Source organism: Rhinolophus ferrumequinum, chromosome X, assembly GCF_004115265.2.
Source record: "Rhinolophus ferrumequinum isolate MPI-CBG mRhiFer1 chromosome X, mRhiFer1_v1.p, whole genome shotgun sequence".
Lineage (NCBI taxonomy): Eukaryota > Metazoa > Chordata > Mammalia > Chiroptera > Rhinolophidae > Rhinolophus > Rhinolophus ferrumequinum.
In genome coordinates, this window is record NC_046284.1 from 78,021,968 (window position 1) to 78,044,815 (window position 22,848).

The 22,848-nt window shown below is 38.7% G+C and overlaps 1 protein-coding gene across 6 annotated transcripts in view; it reads right to left on the bottom strand.

Moving 5' to 3' along the window:
• ARHGEF9 (Cdc42 guanine nucleotide exchange factor 9) overlaps nt 1-22,848 on the bottom strand; it is a 311,063-nt gene that overhangs the window by 56,381 nt on the left and 231,834 nt on the right. For all 6 annotated transcript variants that reach the window (XM_033111439.1, XM_033111446.1, XM_033111462.1 and 3 more), the window contains exon 3: nt 6,343-6,534. In XM_033111439.1, the coding sequence (XP_032967330.1) occupies nt 6,343-6,534 (192 nt within the window). The remainder of the gene's footprint in view (nt 1-6,342; nt 6,535-22,848) is intronic.

Consider the following 22,848-nt stretch of genomic DNA (forward strand, 5'->3'; position numbering starts at 1 on the left):
AAGAATATGGCAGTAGTCAGAGAACCCCAAAATGTTGCCCTTAGCTCTTATAACACACAACTGCCTAGGCTTCTCAGGGAAGAAAGGCCAGGAAAGATAACTAGTGCTCTGGAGTCTTGTTTTTATTTTTCATCCCCTTTCTTTAGTGGATCCGGTAACTATACAAATTTTCCACAGCAATGAGGAACAGAGGTTTGGTTTAGGGGTCAATGAATATGGGTTTTTTTTATTCACTCATTTTTGAGGGTATGTAAGTTTAAGATGAGCTGGTATGGAATGTGACCGCCCCCCAAAAAAGAATGCTATTTTAAGTTAGGGAAAAATCAACTATACTTAAAGAAATAAAAATAAAGATATAGATATTGAGGTTCAGGGAAAAAATAAATAAAACCTCTAGTTAAAATAGGGAAGTAAAAAAAAGAAGAAACACATTGAGAAGGTGGAATGAGAGATTTAATAGGAAGGTAGCCCCACCACTGCAGGAGAGCAGCTTTCAATTCTGAGTCCTATTTTCAGAGGAACTTGGAGAAAAGAATACAGAGCCAGAGAGGAGTAAGCAGGGTAGAAGGGCCTGAAAAGCAATAGCATGAAGAATCGTGTAAGGAGCCAGCACATTTTGTCCTGGAGAAGACTTAGGGGGCCTCTGAAGGCCTGTCACAGGGCAGAGGGAGCAGAAGGGGTCTGTGGCTGTTAATATCAAACATGCTTCAAATACCCTCTCACCCTATCTGAGTGGTAAGAGAGAACAGGGTGATATGGCAGTGGGTATGAACCAATTCAACAGAGGCAGTTGCTGAGAGTCTCATCTCTGCCTCCTAGGAGTAAAGTGGGCATGGGTGGGAAAGCAGACCACATGGTAGCCAACAGTACTGTGGGAATTATCGAGTCAATCACAATTGGCATGAATTAGCCCTGGCATTTCCATGGTAACAGTCAAGGAAGGTTGCCTATTTCACTGTTCTTAATCCCACAAGGGTTTATCTAGAAATCTAGAGCTAGTGCACTGAGCTAGATTTAGTGCCTTGATATGGGGTACAAATCACAGCCATGATCTCTAGGGACAATCCCAAAGACCACAGGGAAATAAGATGGACCAAAAAGCCTCTGGATCATACAGGTTTGGGAAACACTTCAGGGAAAAGCCCTCACAAGTCTGGACCTCAGTATCTCTATTTCTATATATCAAATCTCTATATATCACACATATCAAAAAAAATATTTGCAGGGCTCCATTCAGCTCTGACTTTCTAGAGATTTCATGTATTGCTTTGCCTGGAAGCCTGAGGCCTAACAGGAGACCTGATAAACATCTTGCAAATAATTTTTAAGAAAATTAGGGAATGATGACTATTGTTGTCTTGTTCACAGCTATATCCCCAGAATTTAACACAGACCTGGCATACAGTTGCTGCTCAATAAATATATGTTGAATAACTACAAAATGACTAGCTCTTCTCATGCTAATGATGACAAAAGGTAAGCTAGAAACAGAATGTTTAAACTGGTGGTTTTCTTTTCTTCTTTCCCTTTTTTGGGCCAGGAAATCCCTTCTTCAAATTAAATAAAACCATTACAAAAACAAGAGAATGTGAGGAAGGAGGTATTTGCCACATGGAAAACGAACAGGGATTAATATCTGGAATATATAAGGAACTCCTGTCAATCAGCAAGAAAAATATGAGAAACTACAGGAAAATTGGCAAAGAATAGGAACAGGGCCTGGAGTATCCAGATGGTACAGAGAGGGAGGGCCTAGGGCAGCCAGAAACCCCTGGTCAAGTTGCCTCATCCCTTTACCTTAGTATGCTATACAAATATTACCGTTTTATACAATGTGTTTTCATTTTCTATGTGTACACCAAGATGTAAAGACAATTGGGAAGAATCAGGACAGGCAGTTCATAGAAAGGAAAACCCAAGTGGTTAATAAGTTTGTAAACCTCAGGTTTAAACATATCAAATGGAAATGACTTGAAGCTACAGTACGATAAATTCAATTAGTCCTAAGGAAGAATTTCTTGATGGTGATGAGTATGAGAAAGTAATATGAACAACTGAGGGAAGCTAGTTCAGCTTCTCTGGAGGCATTTTGAGCACAGAATGTATTTTATAGGTATGGGATGACTGATATTATCTTCCTCAAGAGAGGAGATGCAGCAACTTTAAAAGGCATCTTTACCTTTGCTTCCCCTATGTCTCAGTTTCTCTGATTATGAGTTGTAAAGTTACAAGAGGTAATATCCCCAATCACTGTTCAAGGTAACCTAGAACTAAGCCAAGACTCTTTTATCCCATGGTCTGGATTTAGAAAGAAGAATGTCATCTTTTGCAGAGACCTCATTTAAAAAGATCTATTCTCTTACTGGCCTCACTGAATGACTTTGATTTTGTTTCCTACTTCTTCGTTTGCAAAATGTGGGTATTATAACTTAAGTGTTTGCAAAGTACTTTCTGCTCCCAGGAGAAGGGCGGGGGAAGGAGGGGAAAGGAGCAAGATGGAGAGAGAGGGAAAGAAAGGGAGAGAGAGGAAGAAAGAGAGAGAGCAAAAGAGAAGAGAGAGGTGAGAGAGAGAGAAAGAGGTGTGTGTAAGAGAAAGAGAGAAAATTTTCTAATAGATAATGATGTTTTACTATCCTGAATGCAGTACCCTCCATTTCTCCTTCAACAGCACAAGAGTGGGAAGTATTTAGAGATCTCCCTTAACCTACAGAAAGAGATTATGCCATGTTAACACATTCATGCCTGAGTAACACATGCTTCCATGGGTACCAAAGAGGAAATGACAGGAAATGCAGAAGTTACCTGGATCACTACCACAGCTTTCTCTAGTGCCAGCATATCTAGATGGTACAGAATCAGAGAAAGTAAGATCCAGACAGCATTTAAAGAGCAACTCTTCCAATTCACTCATTTTAAAGCTGGGGAACAAGGCCCAGAGGTTCCTCAGCCGATCAGTGACTAAGGTGGGACCTGAACCTGGGACTCCCAATTCTGAGTCTGGCTTTCTTTCTGATAAATCGTATTTTTCCTCACAGCTTTTGGTTTAGAGGTGACACAACCCTGGGCTAAAAAACTGTTTTCTGGCTCAGATAGACACAGTTTTCTTCACTCTTATTTTACTCTAGGTAAACCTTCCTTTGACACCTGTGGTTGCAAGACAGGACAAAGGGGCATTTCCCATTTAAACCCTTAATTTTGGCACCAAGAATAATCAAGAAATACAAAACCATCAGATCTCCAACAAAAGCTTTGCATGGGTTGGCTGAATTGGGCAAGTCCTCAAAGCAGGGACATAGCACTTCTTCTTCTGAAAAAGCAAATACTTCCATTGCTGTCCTGACCCTGTGCCCTGTAGGAGGCAGAGGCCAAGGTGTTTTGGAATTAGGAACAGAAGACCCTTCTAAGACTAAAGGACTCCCACTGGGCCAGTGCCTGAGAACTCTGGGAAAGTAACTTTGCCTCTCAGATCTAGAATATGGGAATAATAAACACAACCTATGTCCTGTCTGAAAAATCAAATGCCATAAGATGTGACTGTACTTTGCTACAGCACTTATATCTCATTCTGACTTTCAACAATATTCATTGAGCATCTACCATACGATAGGCACTGTGCTAAGTGTTGAGGATACATTAGTATATCAACAGGTAAGTACCCTCACCCTTATGGAATTTACATTTTAGTTGGGGAGATGGACAATAAATAAAACATGAAGCAAAATAAACAATATGTCAGATAGCAATATGTGCAACAAAGAAAGTGGGAAAGAAGAAGACATAATGCAGTTACAATTTTAAATAGAATGGTCACTGAAGATCTCAAGGAGAAGGTAATAAATTTGAGTAAAGACTTAAAGGAGATGAGGAACAGAGCTATGGAGACATCTGGGGGTGGGGCGCTTTAGGCAGAAGGAAAGGTCAGTACAAAAGCTGTTGTGGGGGAGCACGCCAGGCATTTTCAAGGAACAGAAAGAGGCCAGTGTGGCTAGAAGAGAGAACATAGAAAAGGAGCAGGAGATGAAGTCAGAGAGGTAAGGAGGGGTTGATCACACAGGGATGTGCAAGTAATAATCAGAACTTTGGCTTTTATTCAGGAAGAAATAGTGAGCCATTTGAGGGTTTTGAACAGAGGAGTGATATGACCTGACTTACAGTCTTGACAGCATCCCTCAATTGCCTGGTATAGAACAGACTGTACTTACTTGTATTACAAACTCTAAGACAAGACAGCTATCATTTTACAGTAGTTCTCCTCAAACATTAACATGTATTGTAAATCAAATGGGAACCTTGTTAAAATGCAGATTAGGACTCAGTAGGTCTAGAGTGGAGCTAAAGATTCTGTATTTCTAACAAGCTCCCAGGTCATTCAGACTCTGCTGATCTATATAAAACACTTTGAGGGTAGGAGTTACGCCCAGGGCGGGCAAGGAGTAGAACTCCACTAAACCTTTGCTGAATAAATGACATATCAGTTGTTTAATGCCCAATGCCACATAGCACATTCCAGAGGTTGATTTACAAAACATGTATCTCCGTTTGTGTGAATGTAGGAGGAAGAGACAAAGATAAAAGAGAGACAGGGATGGGTGGGTGAATAGGTAAAAAGGGAGGGGAAGGAAACGAAAACTACTTTTTCCCAAATATTTACAATATTATGTTTACTTAATTTTGTCAATAAACTTAAGAGGTTGGTAGAATGAAGACCACTGGACAAATCAGAAAATTGAAGGTCAGAGGAGCTAAGGGTTCAAGGCCACAGGGTTAATTAGTGACTAAGTTACAATATGAAAGCCAGCACTCCATGCCCCCAGAGTTCTTTCCACCCTACCATACTGCCTCATGGAGAGGGGAAGATAACCTTTAACCTTCCTGGGAGAAGTGAGAAAATTAACTGAGGTAAAGAAAATTAAGGCCCACGGTCCTTGACCTTGATCTTTCTAGAGCTGCACTATCCAGTGTGGTTGCCCTTAGTCACATGTGGCTATTTTAATTAAAATTAAGTTACATTTAAAATTCCATTTCTCAGTTATGCTAGCCACAGCTCAAGTGCTCAACAGTCACAGACAGCTGGCTAGTGGCTCCTGTACCGAAGAGTGAAGATATAGAACATTCTCATCACTGCAGGAAGTTCTATTGGGTAGCACTGCTGTACAGAAACAAGAAGTTTGAAAAATGTTAGAGCTGTACTGTTAACTACAAACTGGGCCTTGGCCCCAGTCAGCAGGGTTGGGGTACAGAAAGTAGGACCTGATCCCTCATATGGAAGGAAGGGGATAAAAATATTCAAAGTAGAATATTCCCGGGGTCAAACAGAAACAGAAAGCTATGGGTGGGTGGGTGGGTGGGTGTGTGTGTGTGTGTGTGTGTGTGAGAGAGAGAGAGAGAGAGAGAGAGAGAGAGAGAGAGAGAGAGAGAGAGAGAGAGAGAGAGAAAGAGAGAGAGATTCTTTTAAAACATTCTTTACTCCATTTCACATTGGTTTTCCCATACTGTTTAGTAAAATGTCCTTTGAAAATGCCAACTTGTCTCTGCAGATCTCAAGGGAGTGTGAGGAAATGGGCTCCCATCCTCACTCAGGTCAGAGAGATAAAAGGGATGGAGTTAGGGAATGTGGAGCCACTGCTCCTGGAAGGCGGTTGTGGGGCAAAGTGGCATACTGGAAGGAGACACCTAGCTTTCATCTCTTACAGGTTCCTCTCCCTAAGCTCTTTTCTGCTCCAACCCCAAAACCAGTGTTCTCCAAGTGAGGAGGAAAACCAGCAGCGTAAGTATCACCAGGGATGCTTGTTAAACATGGAGATGCTCAGACTGAGAATTCACAGTTTTGGGAAGGTGGAAGAGGGCTGCGATCTTCATATTTAACAAGCTCCCCCAGGGACTCTGGTGCACAGTCAAGTTTGTGAACCACTGGCTTGGACGGAGATGTTTTGTTTTAATGAATGAGGTCAGGCCCTTCCATGGGGTGGCAACAACTAGATCAGAATCCAAGAGAATAGGAGTAGAGATTCAGGAGAGGGAGGGAGGGACAGGGAGAGGGGAGGGAAAGTGGGGGAGAAGGAGAGGGAAGGTGAGAAGGAGAGAGAGAGAAAGAGAATATGAATATTAAAGTTAGACAGACAGGTAGATAGAGAAATGGGAGAGTAACAGACAGGGAGAGAAACTTAAGAAGCCTCAAGATAGCAGTTTTGCTCACTGACAAAATCTAGGAGGCCACTCAAGCTGCTCTTTCCAACATCTTGGGGAAAGATGGTAGGGCCCAGGGGAGTTGTTGGTTCTTCATGGAAGTGCCCTCTCCTCCACCCTAAGTGCCCCCACACGTAATATCATAACTGGGCCTACCTCACAAATATCCTTGAGGTGCTTGATGTAATGGCGCTCAGTGCTCATGATTTCATTGATGACATTGGCCCGCATCTGGTCCCGGTTCTGTAGTGGCCGGCCCAGACAGAGGCAGTCTGAGTTGGGGTCCAGGTGCCCATTCTGCACATCACTGGGCCCTTCCTCTACCCCATCCTCCTGGTTCACCCAGAGCTGTGGAAGAAGGTAGAAAAAGAATGGATTAGCTTCCTTCTTTGAGAAGTTTCCAGCTAAGTAGAAAAAGGATAATTTAAATTCTTTAGGTATTCAGAAAGCCTTCAATCAGAGGCCCCTTTAAACTGAATACCGGGCTGGCTCTAGCGAAACTTGCTGACCCAAGGCCTGAGTCTAATTCTCTCTAGGCCTCTGTGTAGAATGGAGGATGGGAAGGGTAGGACTATATCATCTCTAAGAGAGTTCTTAGCTAAGATGGTTTCAGAGGAGAGAGGTGTTATGGCAAGCAGAACTCATTCATTCTGGGACATATCTAGGCAGCAGAGCTGGGTCAAGAAAAATAAGGATTAAGCTATACATCTTAGGTGCCACAGATAGATTAGTCAAACTCAATGCCTATGAGCATGGGGACCAAAAATGGATACTGGAGTGAGCTTTGGTGTTGATTTCCATCAAAGGATATGCAAATAAATCATTAAAATTTAACTGTGAAATTCCTTAGACATGCAAATTCTCTACTTCCTCAAAGTTGGAGTGGAGATGTCAGGATGTCCCAGTACCACATAATAGCAACAGCTATTGATTGAACACTTACTATACACCAGCCACTATGCAAAAAAATTTTTTTTAATTTATTTTTCAATTACCATTGACATACAATATTATATTAGTTTCAGATGTACAAAACAACAGAGTGATTAGACATTTATATTCCTCACAAAGTGATCACCCCAGTAAGTTGATTACCCATCTGGCATGGTACAATATTATTAACTATATTCCCTATGCTGTACTTTACATCCCCGTGACTATTTTTTTTCAATTATAGTTGACAGTCAGTATTATTTTATATTAATTTCAGGTGTGCATCATAGTGGTTAGATTTTTGTATAATTTATGAAGTGATCTACCTGATGAGTCTAGTACCCACCTAACACTATACATAGTTTTTACAATATTATTGACTATATTCTCCATATTGTGCTAAGAATTTTCAATGAACTTTATGATTCAGTCCTGCTAGACAGATACCATTACTACCACCATTTCATGGAAGAAGAGACTGAGGCTCAAAAATGTTCAAAAATTTGTTCCAAGTCACACAGTTAGGAAGCAGAAGAGCTGGGATAGGAGCTAGGCAGTCTGACTCTAGAGCCTGGGCTCTGAACCACTATGCTAGCACCTTCTGCCTCTGGCTCTAAGGGAGATAGGTAAGGAGTAGAGTAGGGCCTGGGACAAGGTAAATTGAAAATTATTAGATTCATCAGAATTAAATACAGTTGGTAGAGTTGGAGACTATCCATTTCAAATTATGAAAGCAAAGGGACTCAGAAGAAAACCTCAGTTGGGGAGGCTGGGTAAAAAGTATCTTGATCTGTGACGACTTAACTTAAATCGGGGAGATGGCTAATTTCACCCCAGTCCTAAGAAGGAGGAAAAATGGGGGGCGAGGAGGTGGGGTGGAGGGCAGGGAGAAAAGGAAGGGTGGGACCCTGAGAAGAGTGACAAGATCTGCCAGAGGAATTAGACAAAGAGCTTGCCAGTTGTCTCAACAGCTTTATTCAACAATCCATCTTTCTCCTCCATATTCCCAGCTTTTTTCCACATCCCTACCTCAAGAAGCCAAGATCAAGCAATTTAGATATGTATCTCTATTTCTGCCACCAGAAAAGCTGGTTGGTAGGCAGGCTTAGTGGAACAGAGGCTTTGGGATGAAGTTAGACAGACTGCAGTTACTTCCCAACTCTGTGTATTCTCCCGTCTCCCTTTGCCTCACAGAGGGTGGGAACATGGTTATCACCCAGTGAACCTAGATATGTTACCAGCATATATTCTATTTATTTGCCACAAGCCTAAGCAAGTAGGGCTCATTCCATTTTAATGCATTTTTCACACACAGCCAAATGTGCAAAAATGCTTCTCCATCCCAAACCTATCACCCTCTGCAAATGATCTATTGTAAATCTCTTTCCACCTTTCAAAGGTCAGCTTTGTGTCTTCGATATGCTAATAGCTGCCCTTTAATACAATCAATAGGCAATGATGAGGGGTGATTACTCAAGGAACAGATCTGTTCAAAAAGGTGATTCTAAGGCATTGAGACAAACATCTCATATACATGATGTTGTCTATTTGTAGCGATAAAAACCTCATCCTCTAATCATCTGTTCGCTTTTCTCAGCTTCTCACAAAGCAAGCTAATCGCCACTATGAAAAGGGTACAATCAGCAGGCCTTTACAAGATAAGAACCATTTCTTTTCTTCTCAGGAGTTTAAGACTGTCAAGTCAAAATAAAATGTTGGCTTTCAGGTGTCTGAAATGAGATGACTCTTTGAACAGTACCAGTGGGAAGGAGCACAGAATATTGGCAGGGTGTGGGGGTAGATGAAAAGCCAGGTCAGGACAGAACCAAATTTAGGTTTAAGCCATAAGCCATACTTCAAATAACAATAAAAGGGCAGGAAGGCAACTGCAACTCAGTGGATGCAGACTTCTTACACAGAATTTGGTGGAGAAGCCCTTTCTGGCTAGAACTAAAGGTCTGGATGGCAGGACCCTTCAAAAAGAGCCTCTGAGAAGACAACACCTTAGTCTAACTACACTGCAATGACTCCATAAGCCCACTACTTGTGTTAAGATGCTACCTTAATCCAAAAGAATGACTAGTACATTCATTCATTCATTAAATCTATGTTAAATGCTTACTAGGTACCAGATACTGGAGATGCAGCATCAACAAAACAGACAAAAATCTCTACCCATTGTAGAGTTCACATTCGAGAGAAGATGTTTCTTAGCCTGGAAAAAGGTGTCCTGTAGGACCCAATTACTGTACCCCCAGAGCTAGGGTCCCATAAAACGTCCCTTGGCCCTGAGGCTATAACGTTCTGGTATAAACTCTAAGTCCCCTGCTCTTGAGAGCTTCTATGTTCTGTGCAGATGAAGGCCCTTGTCTGCTTACATGCCAAAGTGCATTGAAACAGGTCAGCCCATGAGCTCATCTTCCCTGGATGCAATGTTAGCCAAGAGTACCATATCAACCTCCTCATCAACAACCTGTGTAGGCTAATGCATACCAATTCATAAGTGTTTCACATTGACACTGCAATTAGCGCACAAGGGCTCCTGGGTGAAGAAAGAAAACAGACAATGCCCAGAGCCTGGCAAGTTGGAAGGCTTTCCTGGAAACCCTCCCAGAGTACTTGAAGATTATTTTCTTCAGCCTTTATTAAACTCTAAGTAAGGTTGGGTTAATGGAATTCAATTTAGCAAACATTTATTTTGGACCTATTCTGTGCCTAACCACTAACTTTGAGAAACATGGGGTAAGCAAGACAACTGACTACTCCCTCCTACCTCCGTTCCAGAGAATGCTTTCCAAATCAGAGAAGATCTCAGGTCCTCACCTCTTCCTTTTCCATTCCTACTGTCCTTAGGTAATTTTCCAGGGTGATCTCCCAGCTTTAATTTCTCTCACACACCAATTTCCTTAACTATCAATTTGATTGGCTACTTTCAAACTCCCAAATCCTCAATAGCTTCCCATTGCCAAGTCCAAATCTCTTATCCTGGAATCCAAACATTATCATAATCTGGCTTCAATCTGCAGTTCCTTTCTTACCTTCTACTATGTCCTTTAGGAATAATGGGCTCCTTCCAAACTACCATCTGTCCTTAAATACTCCAAAATGTGATATTTAATCCCATATTTAAACATGGAAATAATAGAGAGGCTTTCAACCACATAACAACACTGAACTAGTATCTGATCTTCCTCATGAACAAACTGAGGCCTATAAAGGAGAAATGACTGCCAGAGAGTTAGCAACACAACCAGGTCCAAATTTTGATATGCCTTCTATTTTGTATGTATCTTCCATTTTCTTCTTTCTGCTTTTTAAATTCTACAGTTGATACATGAATACATTTGCTTTGTAGAAAGTTAAAATATAAAGAAGGTAAAAACTCCACATATAAGTGAGATCACATAGCATTGATCTTTCTCAGTCTCTCTTATTTCACTTAGCATAATAACCTCTCTAGGTCCATCCATGTTGTTGTAAATGGTAAGACTTCATTATTTTTTTATGGCTGAGTAATATTCCATTCTGTGTGATACTGTGGAAAAATTGGAACCCTCATACACTGCTGGGACAAATGTAACATGGTGAAGCCACCGTGGAAAACATTTTGGCAGTTCTTCACAAGTTAAACCTATAGTTACCATATGACCCAGCAATTCCACTCCTTGGTATATGTTAAGAGAACTGAAAACATACTTCATATAAAAACTTGTATACAAATGTTTATAGCAGCATTATTCATAATAGCAAAAAAGTGAAAATCTATTCATCAACTTATAAGTGGATAAACTGAAATGTGCTGTGTGTGTAGGTGTGTATGTATGTAGAATAGAATCCACAGCAATACAAATGAACGAAATACTAATACATGTTATAATACGGATGAACCTAAAAAAACAGTACACTAACTAGGCCAGACACAACAACCACCACACATATTATATACCATTTATCTGAAATGTCCAAAATAGACAAATTCATAGAGACAGAAAGAAGATTAGTGGTTGTCAGAGGAAAGGGGGGAATGGGAAGTGACTGCTCATGCACGTAGGGTTATTTTGGGGGAGTGATGAAAATGGCCTGGAGTAGATCTCGGATCAAAGACTGAAGGAAGAAGGCTGAAAACAGTGCTTTAAGCCTTCACTGCCGCAGAGAACGGAAGCCTTAGGCACTGAGACTAGCCGCCTCCTCCCTACCCTCCCAGAATTCGTCCGCCCCGACCTGCCCCATGCTAGAAGCGGAACAGGAGCCGTGTCAAATCAAAAGTACAGAATATTTGCAGTTCTGAGAACTGTGGTCCTCAGACACAGATTTGTAGCCCAACTACTTCTGGCAAAGGGGAGGGAGCTGTGGAAGCAGGACTGGCTGTGGTGGTGGGGGCCGCCATTGCTATGGGCCACCTCTCACAACTCACCCCGACCTGTCTCCAACTATCTGGGTGGATCACTGGAGGACTAAAAACAACTGCTGAAACACACGGACTCCGAATCTGGTGCAGGAAGAGCTTTGGAACTTCAAAAGCTCTCCGCATACCCACATGGACACTGCGCCCTGTGACCCTGCGAACTGTTAATAGAGGAGAAGCCCGACTCCCAGGGAATCCCCACATTGTATGAGAAGCTGGAATAGCGCAGAGAAAACATAGCACTTTGGTGTGAGAGAGAAAAAAAGGCTGCAGTCTGAGAGAAAAAACATTCTACCAACAAGTACTGGAAAACAAAAGAAAGACCTCTTCCTGTCAACATGTTCCAGAAGCCACTCCTGTAGATGTCTACGAAGACAAATAATAAATCAGTAATTGCCATAAATAACCAAGGCAACAAGACAGCTCAGAAAGAAAGTGAAAAATCTCCACAAAATGAACTTAAAGATATGGAAATATGTGACTTAAATGACAGAGAATTCAAGATTGCAGTTCTGAAAAAACTCAACAAGATGCAAGAAAACACAGAAAGGCAGTTAAATGAACTCAGAAACACAATCAAAGAACAATATGAACATTTTACGAAAGAGATTGAAATTTTAAAAAAGAACCAAATAGAATTTATGGAGATTAAGAACTGAATAGAAGATATTAAAAATGAAATAACCAGCTTAGGTAGTAGAGTTGACCAGACGGAGGAAAGAATCAGTGACATCGAAGATAGAAACCTGGAAATGACACGGATGGAAGAAGAAAGAGACTTGAGACTTAAAAGAAATGAAAGCAGTCTAGAAGAACTTTCTGACACCATCAGAAAGAGCAATATAAGAATAACGGGCATACCAGAAGGAGAAGAAAGAGAGAAGAGAACAGAGTCAAACAAATTGTCGCTGAGAACTTCCCAAACTCGTGGAAAGAAAGAACTGGATCCTCAAATCCAAGAAGCAAATAGAACATCTAATTACTTCAATCCCAACAGGCCTTCTCTAAGGCACATTGTATTGAAGCTGTCTAAAATCAACAACAAACACACAATCCTCAAGGCAGCCAGGGAAAAGAAGACGGTAACCTACAAAGGAAAGCCCACTAGATTATCGTCAGATTTTTCAGCAGAAACTCTACAAGCCAAGAGCGAGTGGAACCAAATATTCAAACTATTCAAAGAGAGAAATTATGAGCCAAGAATAATATATCCAGCAAAGATATCCTTTAGATACGAAGGAGGAATAAAGACGTTTCCAGACATACAGAAGCTCAGGGAATTTTCTAATACATGACCTTCACTACAAGAAATACTAAAGGAGACTATTCGACCACCATCAACAGGGACAATTTATGGTAACCAAAACATATAAAGGGGGAGTGTAAAGGCCAGAACCGGAACACGGGAATGGAGAAATTCAGTGTGATGAAAAAAATGGAATACTCTAAATATCAAACTTACTTTTACATAAACATAAGGGTAACCACTCCAAAAAAAATCCAGAACTAAAATATATACTGTAATAAAAGAAGAAACAGAGGGAAACATCATAGAACACCACCACACAGAAATAATAGACAACAACAAAAAGGCAAAGAAACAATGGAGACACAGCCTTACCAGAAAACTAAAGATAGAATGACAGGAAATCCTCACATATCAATAATCACCCTAAATGTAAATGGACTCAACTCACCAATAAAAAGGCACAGAGTAGCAGACTGGATCAAAAAACTAAACCCAACCATATGCTGTCTCCAACAGACACATCTCAGCTACAAGGACAAGCATAGACCCAAAGTGAAAGGGTGGAAATTGACACTCCAAGCAAATGGTACCCAGAAAAAAATGAGGTGTAGCCATCATGATATCAGATGAAACGGACTTCAGGGTGAAAAAGACAACAAAGGACAAAGATGGACTTTCATAATGGTAAAGGGGACTATACAACAAGAAGACATAATAGTCATCAATATTTATGCCCCCAATCAGGGAGCACCGAAATATACCAAGCAAATACTAACAGAACTAAAGGGAGAAATTGACCAAAACACAATTATACTAGGGGACTTAAATACATCATTGACAGCTTTGGATAGATCACCCAAACTGAAAATAAACAACGAAATAGCAGCCCTAAATGACACATTAGATGAAATGGACATAATTGACATATATAGAGCACTTCATCCTAAAACATCAGACTGCACATTCTTTTCTAGTGTACATGGAACATTCTCAAGGATAGACCATATATTGGGACATAAAATCAGCCTCAGCAAATTTAAGAAGACTGAAATTATACCAAGCATATTCTCTGATCACAAGGCTTTGAAATTGGATACCAACTGCAAAAAGAAAGCAGGAGAAAAAACAAATACATGGAGATTAAACAACATACTTTTAAAGAATGACCGGGTCAAAGAAGAAATTAGAGGAGAGATCAAAAGATACATAGAAACAAATGACAATGAAAATACATCCTACCAAAATTTTGGGATGCAGCGAAAGCAGTCTTAAGAGGGAAATTTATATCATTACAGGCCTATCTCAAGAAACAAGAAAAATCCCAAATAAATAACCTCATGGTACACCTTAAAGAACTAGAAAAAGAAGAACAAGGGAAACCCAAGATCAGCAGAAGACAGGAAATAACAAAAATCAGAGGAGAACTAAATGAAATAGAGAACTAAAAGACAATAGAAAAAATTAATGTGACAAAGAGCTGGTTCTTTCAAAAGTTTAACACAGTTGACGAACCCTTGGCTAGACTCACTAAGATAAAAAGGGAGAAGACACTAATTAACAAAATCAGAAAGGAAAAACGGGAAGTTATCACGGACACCACAGAAATACAAAGGATCATCCAAGAATACTATGAAGGACGATATGCCACCAAATTCAATAATGGACAAGTTCTTAGAAAGAAATGGACAAGTTCTTAGAAACATATAGCCTTTCAAGGCTGAACCCTGAAGGACTGGAAAATCTAAACAGACCGATCACCAGTAACGAAATTGAATCAGTCATCCAAAACCTTCCCAAAAGCAAAAGTCCGGGACCAGATGGCTTCACTAGTGAATTCTACCAAACCTTCAAAGAGGATCTAATACCAATCCAGCTCAAACTCTTCCAAAAATTTGAAGAAGAGACAGTACCCCCTAACTCATTTTATGAGGCCAACATTACCTTGATACCAAAACCTCGTAAGGACAACACAAAAAAAGAAAACTACAGACCAATATCTCTGAGGAATACAGATGCAAAAATCCTAAACAAAATTCTAGCAAATCGAATACAACAATGCATTAAAAAGATTATTCATCACGACCAAGTGGGGTTCATCCCCGGGCACAAGGATGGTTTAACATCCACAAATCCATCAATGTGATACATCACATAAACAAAATAAAGGAAAAAAAAACATATGATTATATCAATTGATACAGAAAAAGCATTTGACAATATACAACCCCCATTTATGATTAAAACACTTAATAAAATATATATAAAAGGAAAATGCCTTAACATAATAAAGGCCATATATGACAAGCCCTCAGCTAATCTCATAAATAATGGTGAAAAACTGAAGCCCTTTGCTCTACGTTCAGGAACACGACAGGGCTGTCCCCTATCACCTCTGCTTTTCAACATAGTGTTGGAAGTCCTAGCCAGAGCAATCAGGCAAGAGAAAGAAATAAAAGGCATCCAAATTTGGAATGAAGAAGTTAAATTGTCAGTCTTTGCAGAGACATGATGCTATATATAGGAAACCCTAAAGACTCCACCAAAAAGCAATTAGAAACAATTAACGAATACAGTCAAGATGCTGGCTATAAAATCAACGTACAGAAGTCCATTGCATTCCTATATACTAACAATGAAATCTCACAAAAAGAAATACAAAAAACAATTCCTTTTGCAATTGCAGCAAAAATAATAAAATACCTAGGAATGAACTTAACCAAGGATGTGAAGGACCTGTATGCTGAAAACTATAACACATTTTTAAAAGAAATTGAAGAAGAAACAAAGAAATGGAAAGACATTCCATGCTCATGGACTGGAAGAATCAAAACAGTTAAAATCGCCATATTGCCCAAAGCAATATACAGATTTAATGAAATCCCCATCAAAATCCCAATGGCATTTTTCAAAGAAACAGAACAAAAAATCATCAGAGTTGTTTGGAACCACAAAAAGACCTGGAATAGCCAAAGCAATTTTAAGAAAAAAGAACAGTACTGGAGGTATCACACTCCCTGACTCTAGCTTGTACTACAGGGCTACAATAATCAAAACAGCATGGTACTGACAGAAAAACAGACACACAGACCAATGGAATAGAATTGAGAACGCATAAATAAAACCACATAAATATGGACAGATAATTTTTGACATAGAAGCTAGAAACATACAATGGAGGAAAGACAGCCTTTTCAATAAATGGTGCTGGCAGAATTGGATAGCCACGTGCAAAAGAATGAAACTGGACTGCTATCTGTCACCATGTACCCAAATTAATTCAAAATGGATCAAAGACTTAAGCATAAGACCTGACACAATAAACTGCATAGAAGAAAACATAGGTACTAAACTTATGGACCTTGGGTTCAAAGAGCATTTTATGAATTTGACTCCAAAGGCAATGGAGGTGAAAGCTAAAATAAACGAATGGGACTATATGAAACTTAAATCTTCTGCAGAGCAAAAGAAACCATCGACAAAATAAAGAGGCAACCAACTGAATGGGAGAAGATTTTTGCAAACGGTGCCTCCGATAAGGGGCTAATATCCAAAATATACAAGGAACTCATGAAACTCAACAACAAAAAAACAAAGAACTCAATTGAAAAATGGGCAGAGGACCTGAAGAGACATTTCTCCAAAGAGGACATACAAATGGCAAATAGACATATGAAAAAATGCTCAACATCACTAATCATCAGAGAAATGCAAATAAAAACCACAATGAGATGTCACCTCACCCCAGTCAAAATGGCTATCATCAACAAGACAAATAGTTACAAGTGTTGGAGAGGCTGTGGAGAAAAAGGAACCCTCATACACTGTTGGTGGGAATGCAGACTGGTGCAGCCGCTATGGAAGGCAGTGTGGAGGTTCCTCAAAAAAATTATGAATAGAATTACCATATGACCCAGCAATCCCTCTCCTGGGTATCTACCCAAAAAATCTGAAAACATTTATCCATAAAGACACATGTGCTCCAATGTTCATTGCAGTTTTGTTTACGGTGGTCAAGACTTGGAAACAACCAAAATGTCCTTCAATAGATGAATGGATAAAGAAGTTGTGGTATATATACACAATGGAATACTATTCGGTAATAAGAAAAGATGATAGAGGAACGTTTGTGACAACATGGATAGATCTTGAGAGTATGATGCTAAGCGAAGTAAGTCAGACAGAAAAAGCAGAGAACCATATGATTTCACTGATATGTAGTATATAAACCAAAAACAACAAAGGAACAAGACAAACAAATGAGAAACAAAAACTCATAGACACAGACAATAGTTTAGTGGTTACCAGAGGGTAAGGGGGGTGGGGGATGGAAGATGAGGGTAAGGGGGATCAAGTATATGGTGATGGAAGGAGAACTGACTCTGGGTGGTGAACACACAATGGGATTTATAGATGATGTAATACAGAATTGTACACCTGAAATCTAAGTAATTTCACTCACAATTGTCACCCCAATAAACTTTATAACAAAAAAAATTGGATAAGAGAAAAAACAAAAATGAAAATGTCCTGGAGTTAGATAGTGGTGATGGTTGCTATGTCTGATATTTTCACCGCAAACAGCTTTTGCTGTAGAAATCTTTACTGCAAGAATTTTTGTCCCCAAGCATTTCTGCTGCAAACTAACTGGCAGTAATGCAATTGTGTGGTAAAAAAGATAAAACCACGATAAATAAAAGAGGGGCATTAAAAAGGACACAATGAAACATCATAAATTAATAACAAAATTAAAGACTTTATTTAAAATGTGTATATATCCATGGTACTACTGCACAAAGAACTGATTTTATTTTTTGGATTGTACCTGCACTCTTTGCCTGGGTTCTATTGGAAATGTGGGTTCAACTCTGTGCCCACAAAGAGGGCCCTTGGCCTCTCTTTTTCCTCCCAAGATAATGTGTTTCAAAATAAGAAACCAACTCAGGGCAAATCATTGTCATCTGGAAGAAATGCTAACTATTTTGAGACCACCACTCCACCGCCATGTCTACTCTTCACTGTATAAGCCTTTATGAGGGCTAACTAAAATTTATAGATGATATAAAAATGGGACTAATTGCAGGAACTTTATCAATGTTGAAATGAAACCAAACTGAAAACTACCTTAAATACATTAAATCTGCCGAAGGTGGTTGGTTCATCAATGGAGAAATGAAACCAACCAAAAATATAAAACTATCAACCAGTTATGTTACCTTTTTACAAATTTCCTTATGGCCAATTAGTTATGCAGTGAAATGTCCGTGGCAAAAATGCTGTGGAAGAAATGTCTAAAGCAAAGATGTTTGTGATGAAAGTACCTAGAACTGATGGTTGCACAATGAATATACTAAAAACCACTAAATTGTACACCTCAAAATAGTGAATTTTTGGAATATGCATTGTATTTCTATAAAAATAAATAAAATGTTAAAAGCGTCTACTAGTGAAATGAAATTTCCCCTTTGACTACTCCTCATCCTAGTTATTTTCCACCTTTCCTGAGGAAACCATGGTTATATATTTTGTGTATAATTCTTGCTGATCTTTTTCTATGCATTTATATATTTATATTATGCTCCAGTGAACTCATTATTGTTCCATATGTTAAACTGATGCTTACTCATCCGTTGGTACACACTCTTCAGTATCTTCAGTAGCCCCTCCCCACAAATGGATTAGTACTTCTTAAAGGAGAGGTGTCATAGCATACATTCAGTAGCTCTCTCAGGTCCCTGCATGATGCTCTAGCACATGTGAACAGTTCAATAAAAGCTTGAGTAGTGTAAAAGAAAGCCAGCCTACCCTTGGTTCCAGCAGTGTGATGTTTCTGAGAATAGGTAAGCACTACTGTGTAAATGTAACCTCTCTGCCACATCTAGACAGTCATAGAGAAATGAAAAGTGAGGTAATCTCTGAAAGTGAAGGGTTACTGCCAGTCACATTAAATAACAGAATCTCAGCCTTGTCAAATCAACGTTCTAAAGAAAATGGAAAGTCAGACAGTCCACATGACCCCTGCCTGCTAATCAATACATGAACTCCCTTGATAACATCAGCTACAAGCAACAGCCCAGCCCATCTGCTTGTACACAATCAGTGATGAGGAGATCACTATCTCCCAAGGCAGCCCTTTCCTTTTTCATGTAACTAATCACGAGCACAGCCCTCTAATTTGCCGGTTTTATGAATGCACCAACCAAAGTACTCAGCAAACACTGCAAATGGGCAAAACACAGACAAGGGAGTGGTACTGGAGGAAATGAACTCTCATATAACAAAGGCAAAAAAAAAAAAAAAGCCCTTCTCTGCCACTACAGTTAAGCAATGGCAAAGTGTAGCTGCAAAGATAGATGTGGGGAACTAAACGAAACCTGGTTTGCTGCAGACACAGCTCCCACACACACCCCACCGCTGTTTTGGAGCTTCAGTCCCAGTTTCCAGAAGAATCAGGTATGCTTAGAGATCCCAGAGAATGCATGCAGAAAGCATTTAGCTTTCCTACCTGGCACAAAGCCAATCAGCATGGCATGTACAGTCAGGCACAGAAACCATTCCTTTGCCACTCAAGGGAAAGAGATTTAATAACTGTCACCAATTACATGAAAGATCATTATAAGAAGGCTGCTAACACATTCTTTTTCAGCATAGACATAATGAACAATAATGAGTTTCAACCAGAGCAATGAAGATTAGGCCAAAATTAGGAGAGACAATCTATGACAGTGTTGAAGGGTACAGACTTGGGAACCTGGGTACAAATCCTGGCTCTACAACTGCCTTGCTGAGCAATGTAGAATAAGTTACTTAACTTCTCTGATCCTCCATTTCCTCATCTATAAAATACAGAAAATAATATGAATCTACCTCATAAGTCTATTATAAAGATTAAATAAAGTAAAACCCTTGTAACAATTCCTCACAGAGTCAAGTATTAGCTGTTATTATTATCCTCTACGTTGGCACCATCTGCCCTGACCCTAGAACCACGAGACAACTTGGCATCTGAGAAAAACTGTTCTGTCTAGCCAAGAAAAGGATTTCAGAGGTACTTTTGTAATTGTCCCCATAATTTCCATAAATCTCTCACATTCCAAATGCCACTTGAGAGCCAGACTCTAAACAGCCCCCACGAAAGAGAGACTTAGTTGGTGCTAGAGATGTTAATGCCCTTTGCCTATGACAAGGCTTCCTAAAGTGAGAACTTAAGCCAGGGTGGGGGGGAGTAGGGTGCAGGGAAACCTTCCGTAGATGACATAGTTTCCTTCCCAGTCAAGAAAACTAGGTGCCTTTGGCAAAGTTGGCAGGCATCAAATCAATATATAAAAGTCAACTGCATTTCTATAAATTAGGAAATATCATCGAGGAAAAAAAGATGATTTTTACAAAGATATCACTTAAAATCATAAAACCACATATAATTCCTAAAAGTAAATATAAGAAAATATACATAAGCCCTTTATGAAGAAAATGATTAAGCATTTTTTTAAAGCTATTACAACTGAAATAAATAGAGTAAAACCATATTGTTTGGTAGTCTTAATATTGTAAAAATGTCTATTCTCCTTAACTTGATCCTGTAACTAACTGTATCCAAACCAAAATCTCAACAGGGGTTTTGGAACACTTAATAAGCTCATTATAAAATGTATACAAATAAAGGAACACAAATAGACAAGACATGCCCAAAGAAAAAAATCAAAGTGGGGAGATTTAAAAGATATAAAATTTTAGTCATGAAGATATTCAATGGAACCAACTAGAAAATACCACTCAAATATATATGAGAACATGATTCAGGAAATATCTAGCATTGCAAATTATTGAGAAAATAAAGGAGTGTTCAAATAAATGGAAGAAAATAAAATCAGATCACTTTGTCACACCACATATAATAAATTCCCAAGATATTCAATACTTATAATTAAAAGCTGACCTATAAAAACTTAGAAAACAATTTAGAGTAATGACTTTATGGCCTCAAGTAGAGAAGACTTCTTAAACAAAAAAGAAATTAATAAGTTTGACTACTTTAAGTAAGAACCTTTCTCCACAAAGGACATTATAAATAAAATGAAAGATAAGTCATATATTGGGAGAAGACGTTTGTACAAATGATTAGTCTCCAAACTGTGTAAAGAAGGTCTTTAAAAACAATGAAAGAAAGACCAACAACCCATTAGGAAAAAAAAATGGGGAAAACTTGAGACACATTTCGCTGACGAGGAATTATAAACGGCTCACAAACATATGAAAATATGCCTAATCTGTTTACAAACATAAGAAATGGAAAGTAACACCACAATGAGATAATATTTTACAGCCACCAGGTAGGCAAGTATTAAAATTTTGACAATAAAAGTGTTCAAGATGTGAGGGAAAAAAAGAAATCTAGATGCCACTGGCAGAAAGCTTATATAAAGAAATAATGGCTGAAAACTTCCCAAATGTGGGGAAAGATATGGACATTCGGGGACATGAATCTCAAAGGACCCCAATCAGGTTCAACCCAAAGAAAATTTCACTGAGATACATTATAGTAAAAATATCAAAGGATTAAGAAGTACAAATTGGTAACTACCAAATAGTCACAGGGATGTAAAGTACAGCTTTGGGAACATAATCAATAATATTGTAATAACTATGTATGGTGCCAGGTGGCTACTAGTCTGATCGGGGGGTTCATTTAGTAAATTATGTAAATGTCTAACTACTATGCAGTACAACTGAAGCTAACATAAAATAATATTGAATTCCAACTGTAATTGAAAAATAAAAACCTTAAAAGAAAATTTTAAGTAAAAAAAAAAATCAAAGACAAAGAATCTTGAAAGCAGTAAGGGAAATGAAGCTTGTCATATACAAGGTAACTTCCATAAGCCTATCAGTGGTTTTCTCAGCAGAAACCTTGCAGACCAGGAAAGTGCAATGACATATTCAAATTACTGAAAAAAATACTGCCCAGCAAGAATATTTTACCTGGAAAAGCTATCAAATACAACTGAAGTAGGGATAAAGACATTCCCGGACAAACAAAAGCTGAAGGAATTTATCAACACTAGACAGACCTGTCTTATGAGAAATGCTAAAGGGGGTTACTCAAGCCAAAAAGAAAGGATGCTTGCCAGTAACATGCAATCATATGAAAGTATAAAACTGACTGGTAAAGATAAATGTACAGTCAAATTAAGAATACTCTAATACTGTAATATAGTATGTAAATCATGTAACTCTAGTACAAAGGCTAAACAACAAAATAATTATAAATTCTAGCTACAATATTTCATTAATGGATACACAATATAAAAAGATGTAAAAAAGATAAAAAAACATGACATCAAAAACATAAAATGTGCGTGTGGAGGGGGGACTGTAAAATTGTTGAGCCTTTGTATGTGGATAAACTTAAGTTGTTATCAGCTTAAAAGAGACTGTTATAACTATAAGATGTTTTGGGTAAGCCTCATGGCAACCACAAAGCAAAAACCTATAGTAGATACATGGAAGATAAAAAGAAAGGAATCGAAACATACTACTATAGAAAATCATCAAATCATAAAGGAAGAAAGCAAGAAATGAAGGTATAAAACATCTATAAAACACCCAGAAAACAATTAACAAAATGGCAATATAATAAGTACTTACCTATCAATAATTACTTAAATGGAAACAGACTAAAATCTCCAATCAAAAGACAGAGAGTGGCTGAGCAGATAAAATACAGGACTCAGCTATACACTGCCTACAAGAGATTCACTTCTGCTTTAAGGATACACATAGGGTGAAAGTGAACATATGAAAAAAGCTATCCCATGCACATGGAAACAAAATTGAGCAGGGGTAGCTATACCTATATTGCACAAAATTGATTTTAAGTCCAAAACTGTAATAAGAGACAAAGAGGTCATTATATAATCATAAAGGGGTCAGTTTATCAAGAGAAATAACAATAGTAAATATATGTGCACCCAACATCAGAGATCCTAAATATATGAAGAAAACATTAACAGATCTAAAGGGAAAAAAATGCATTAATAGTAGGGGACTTCAATACCCTACTTTCAACAATTTATAGATC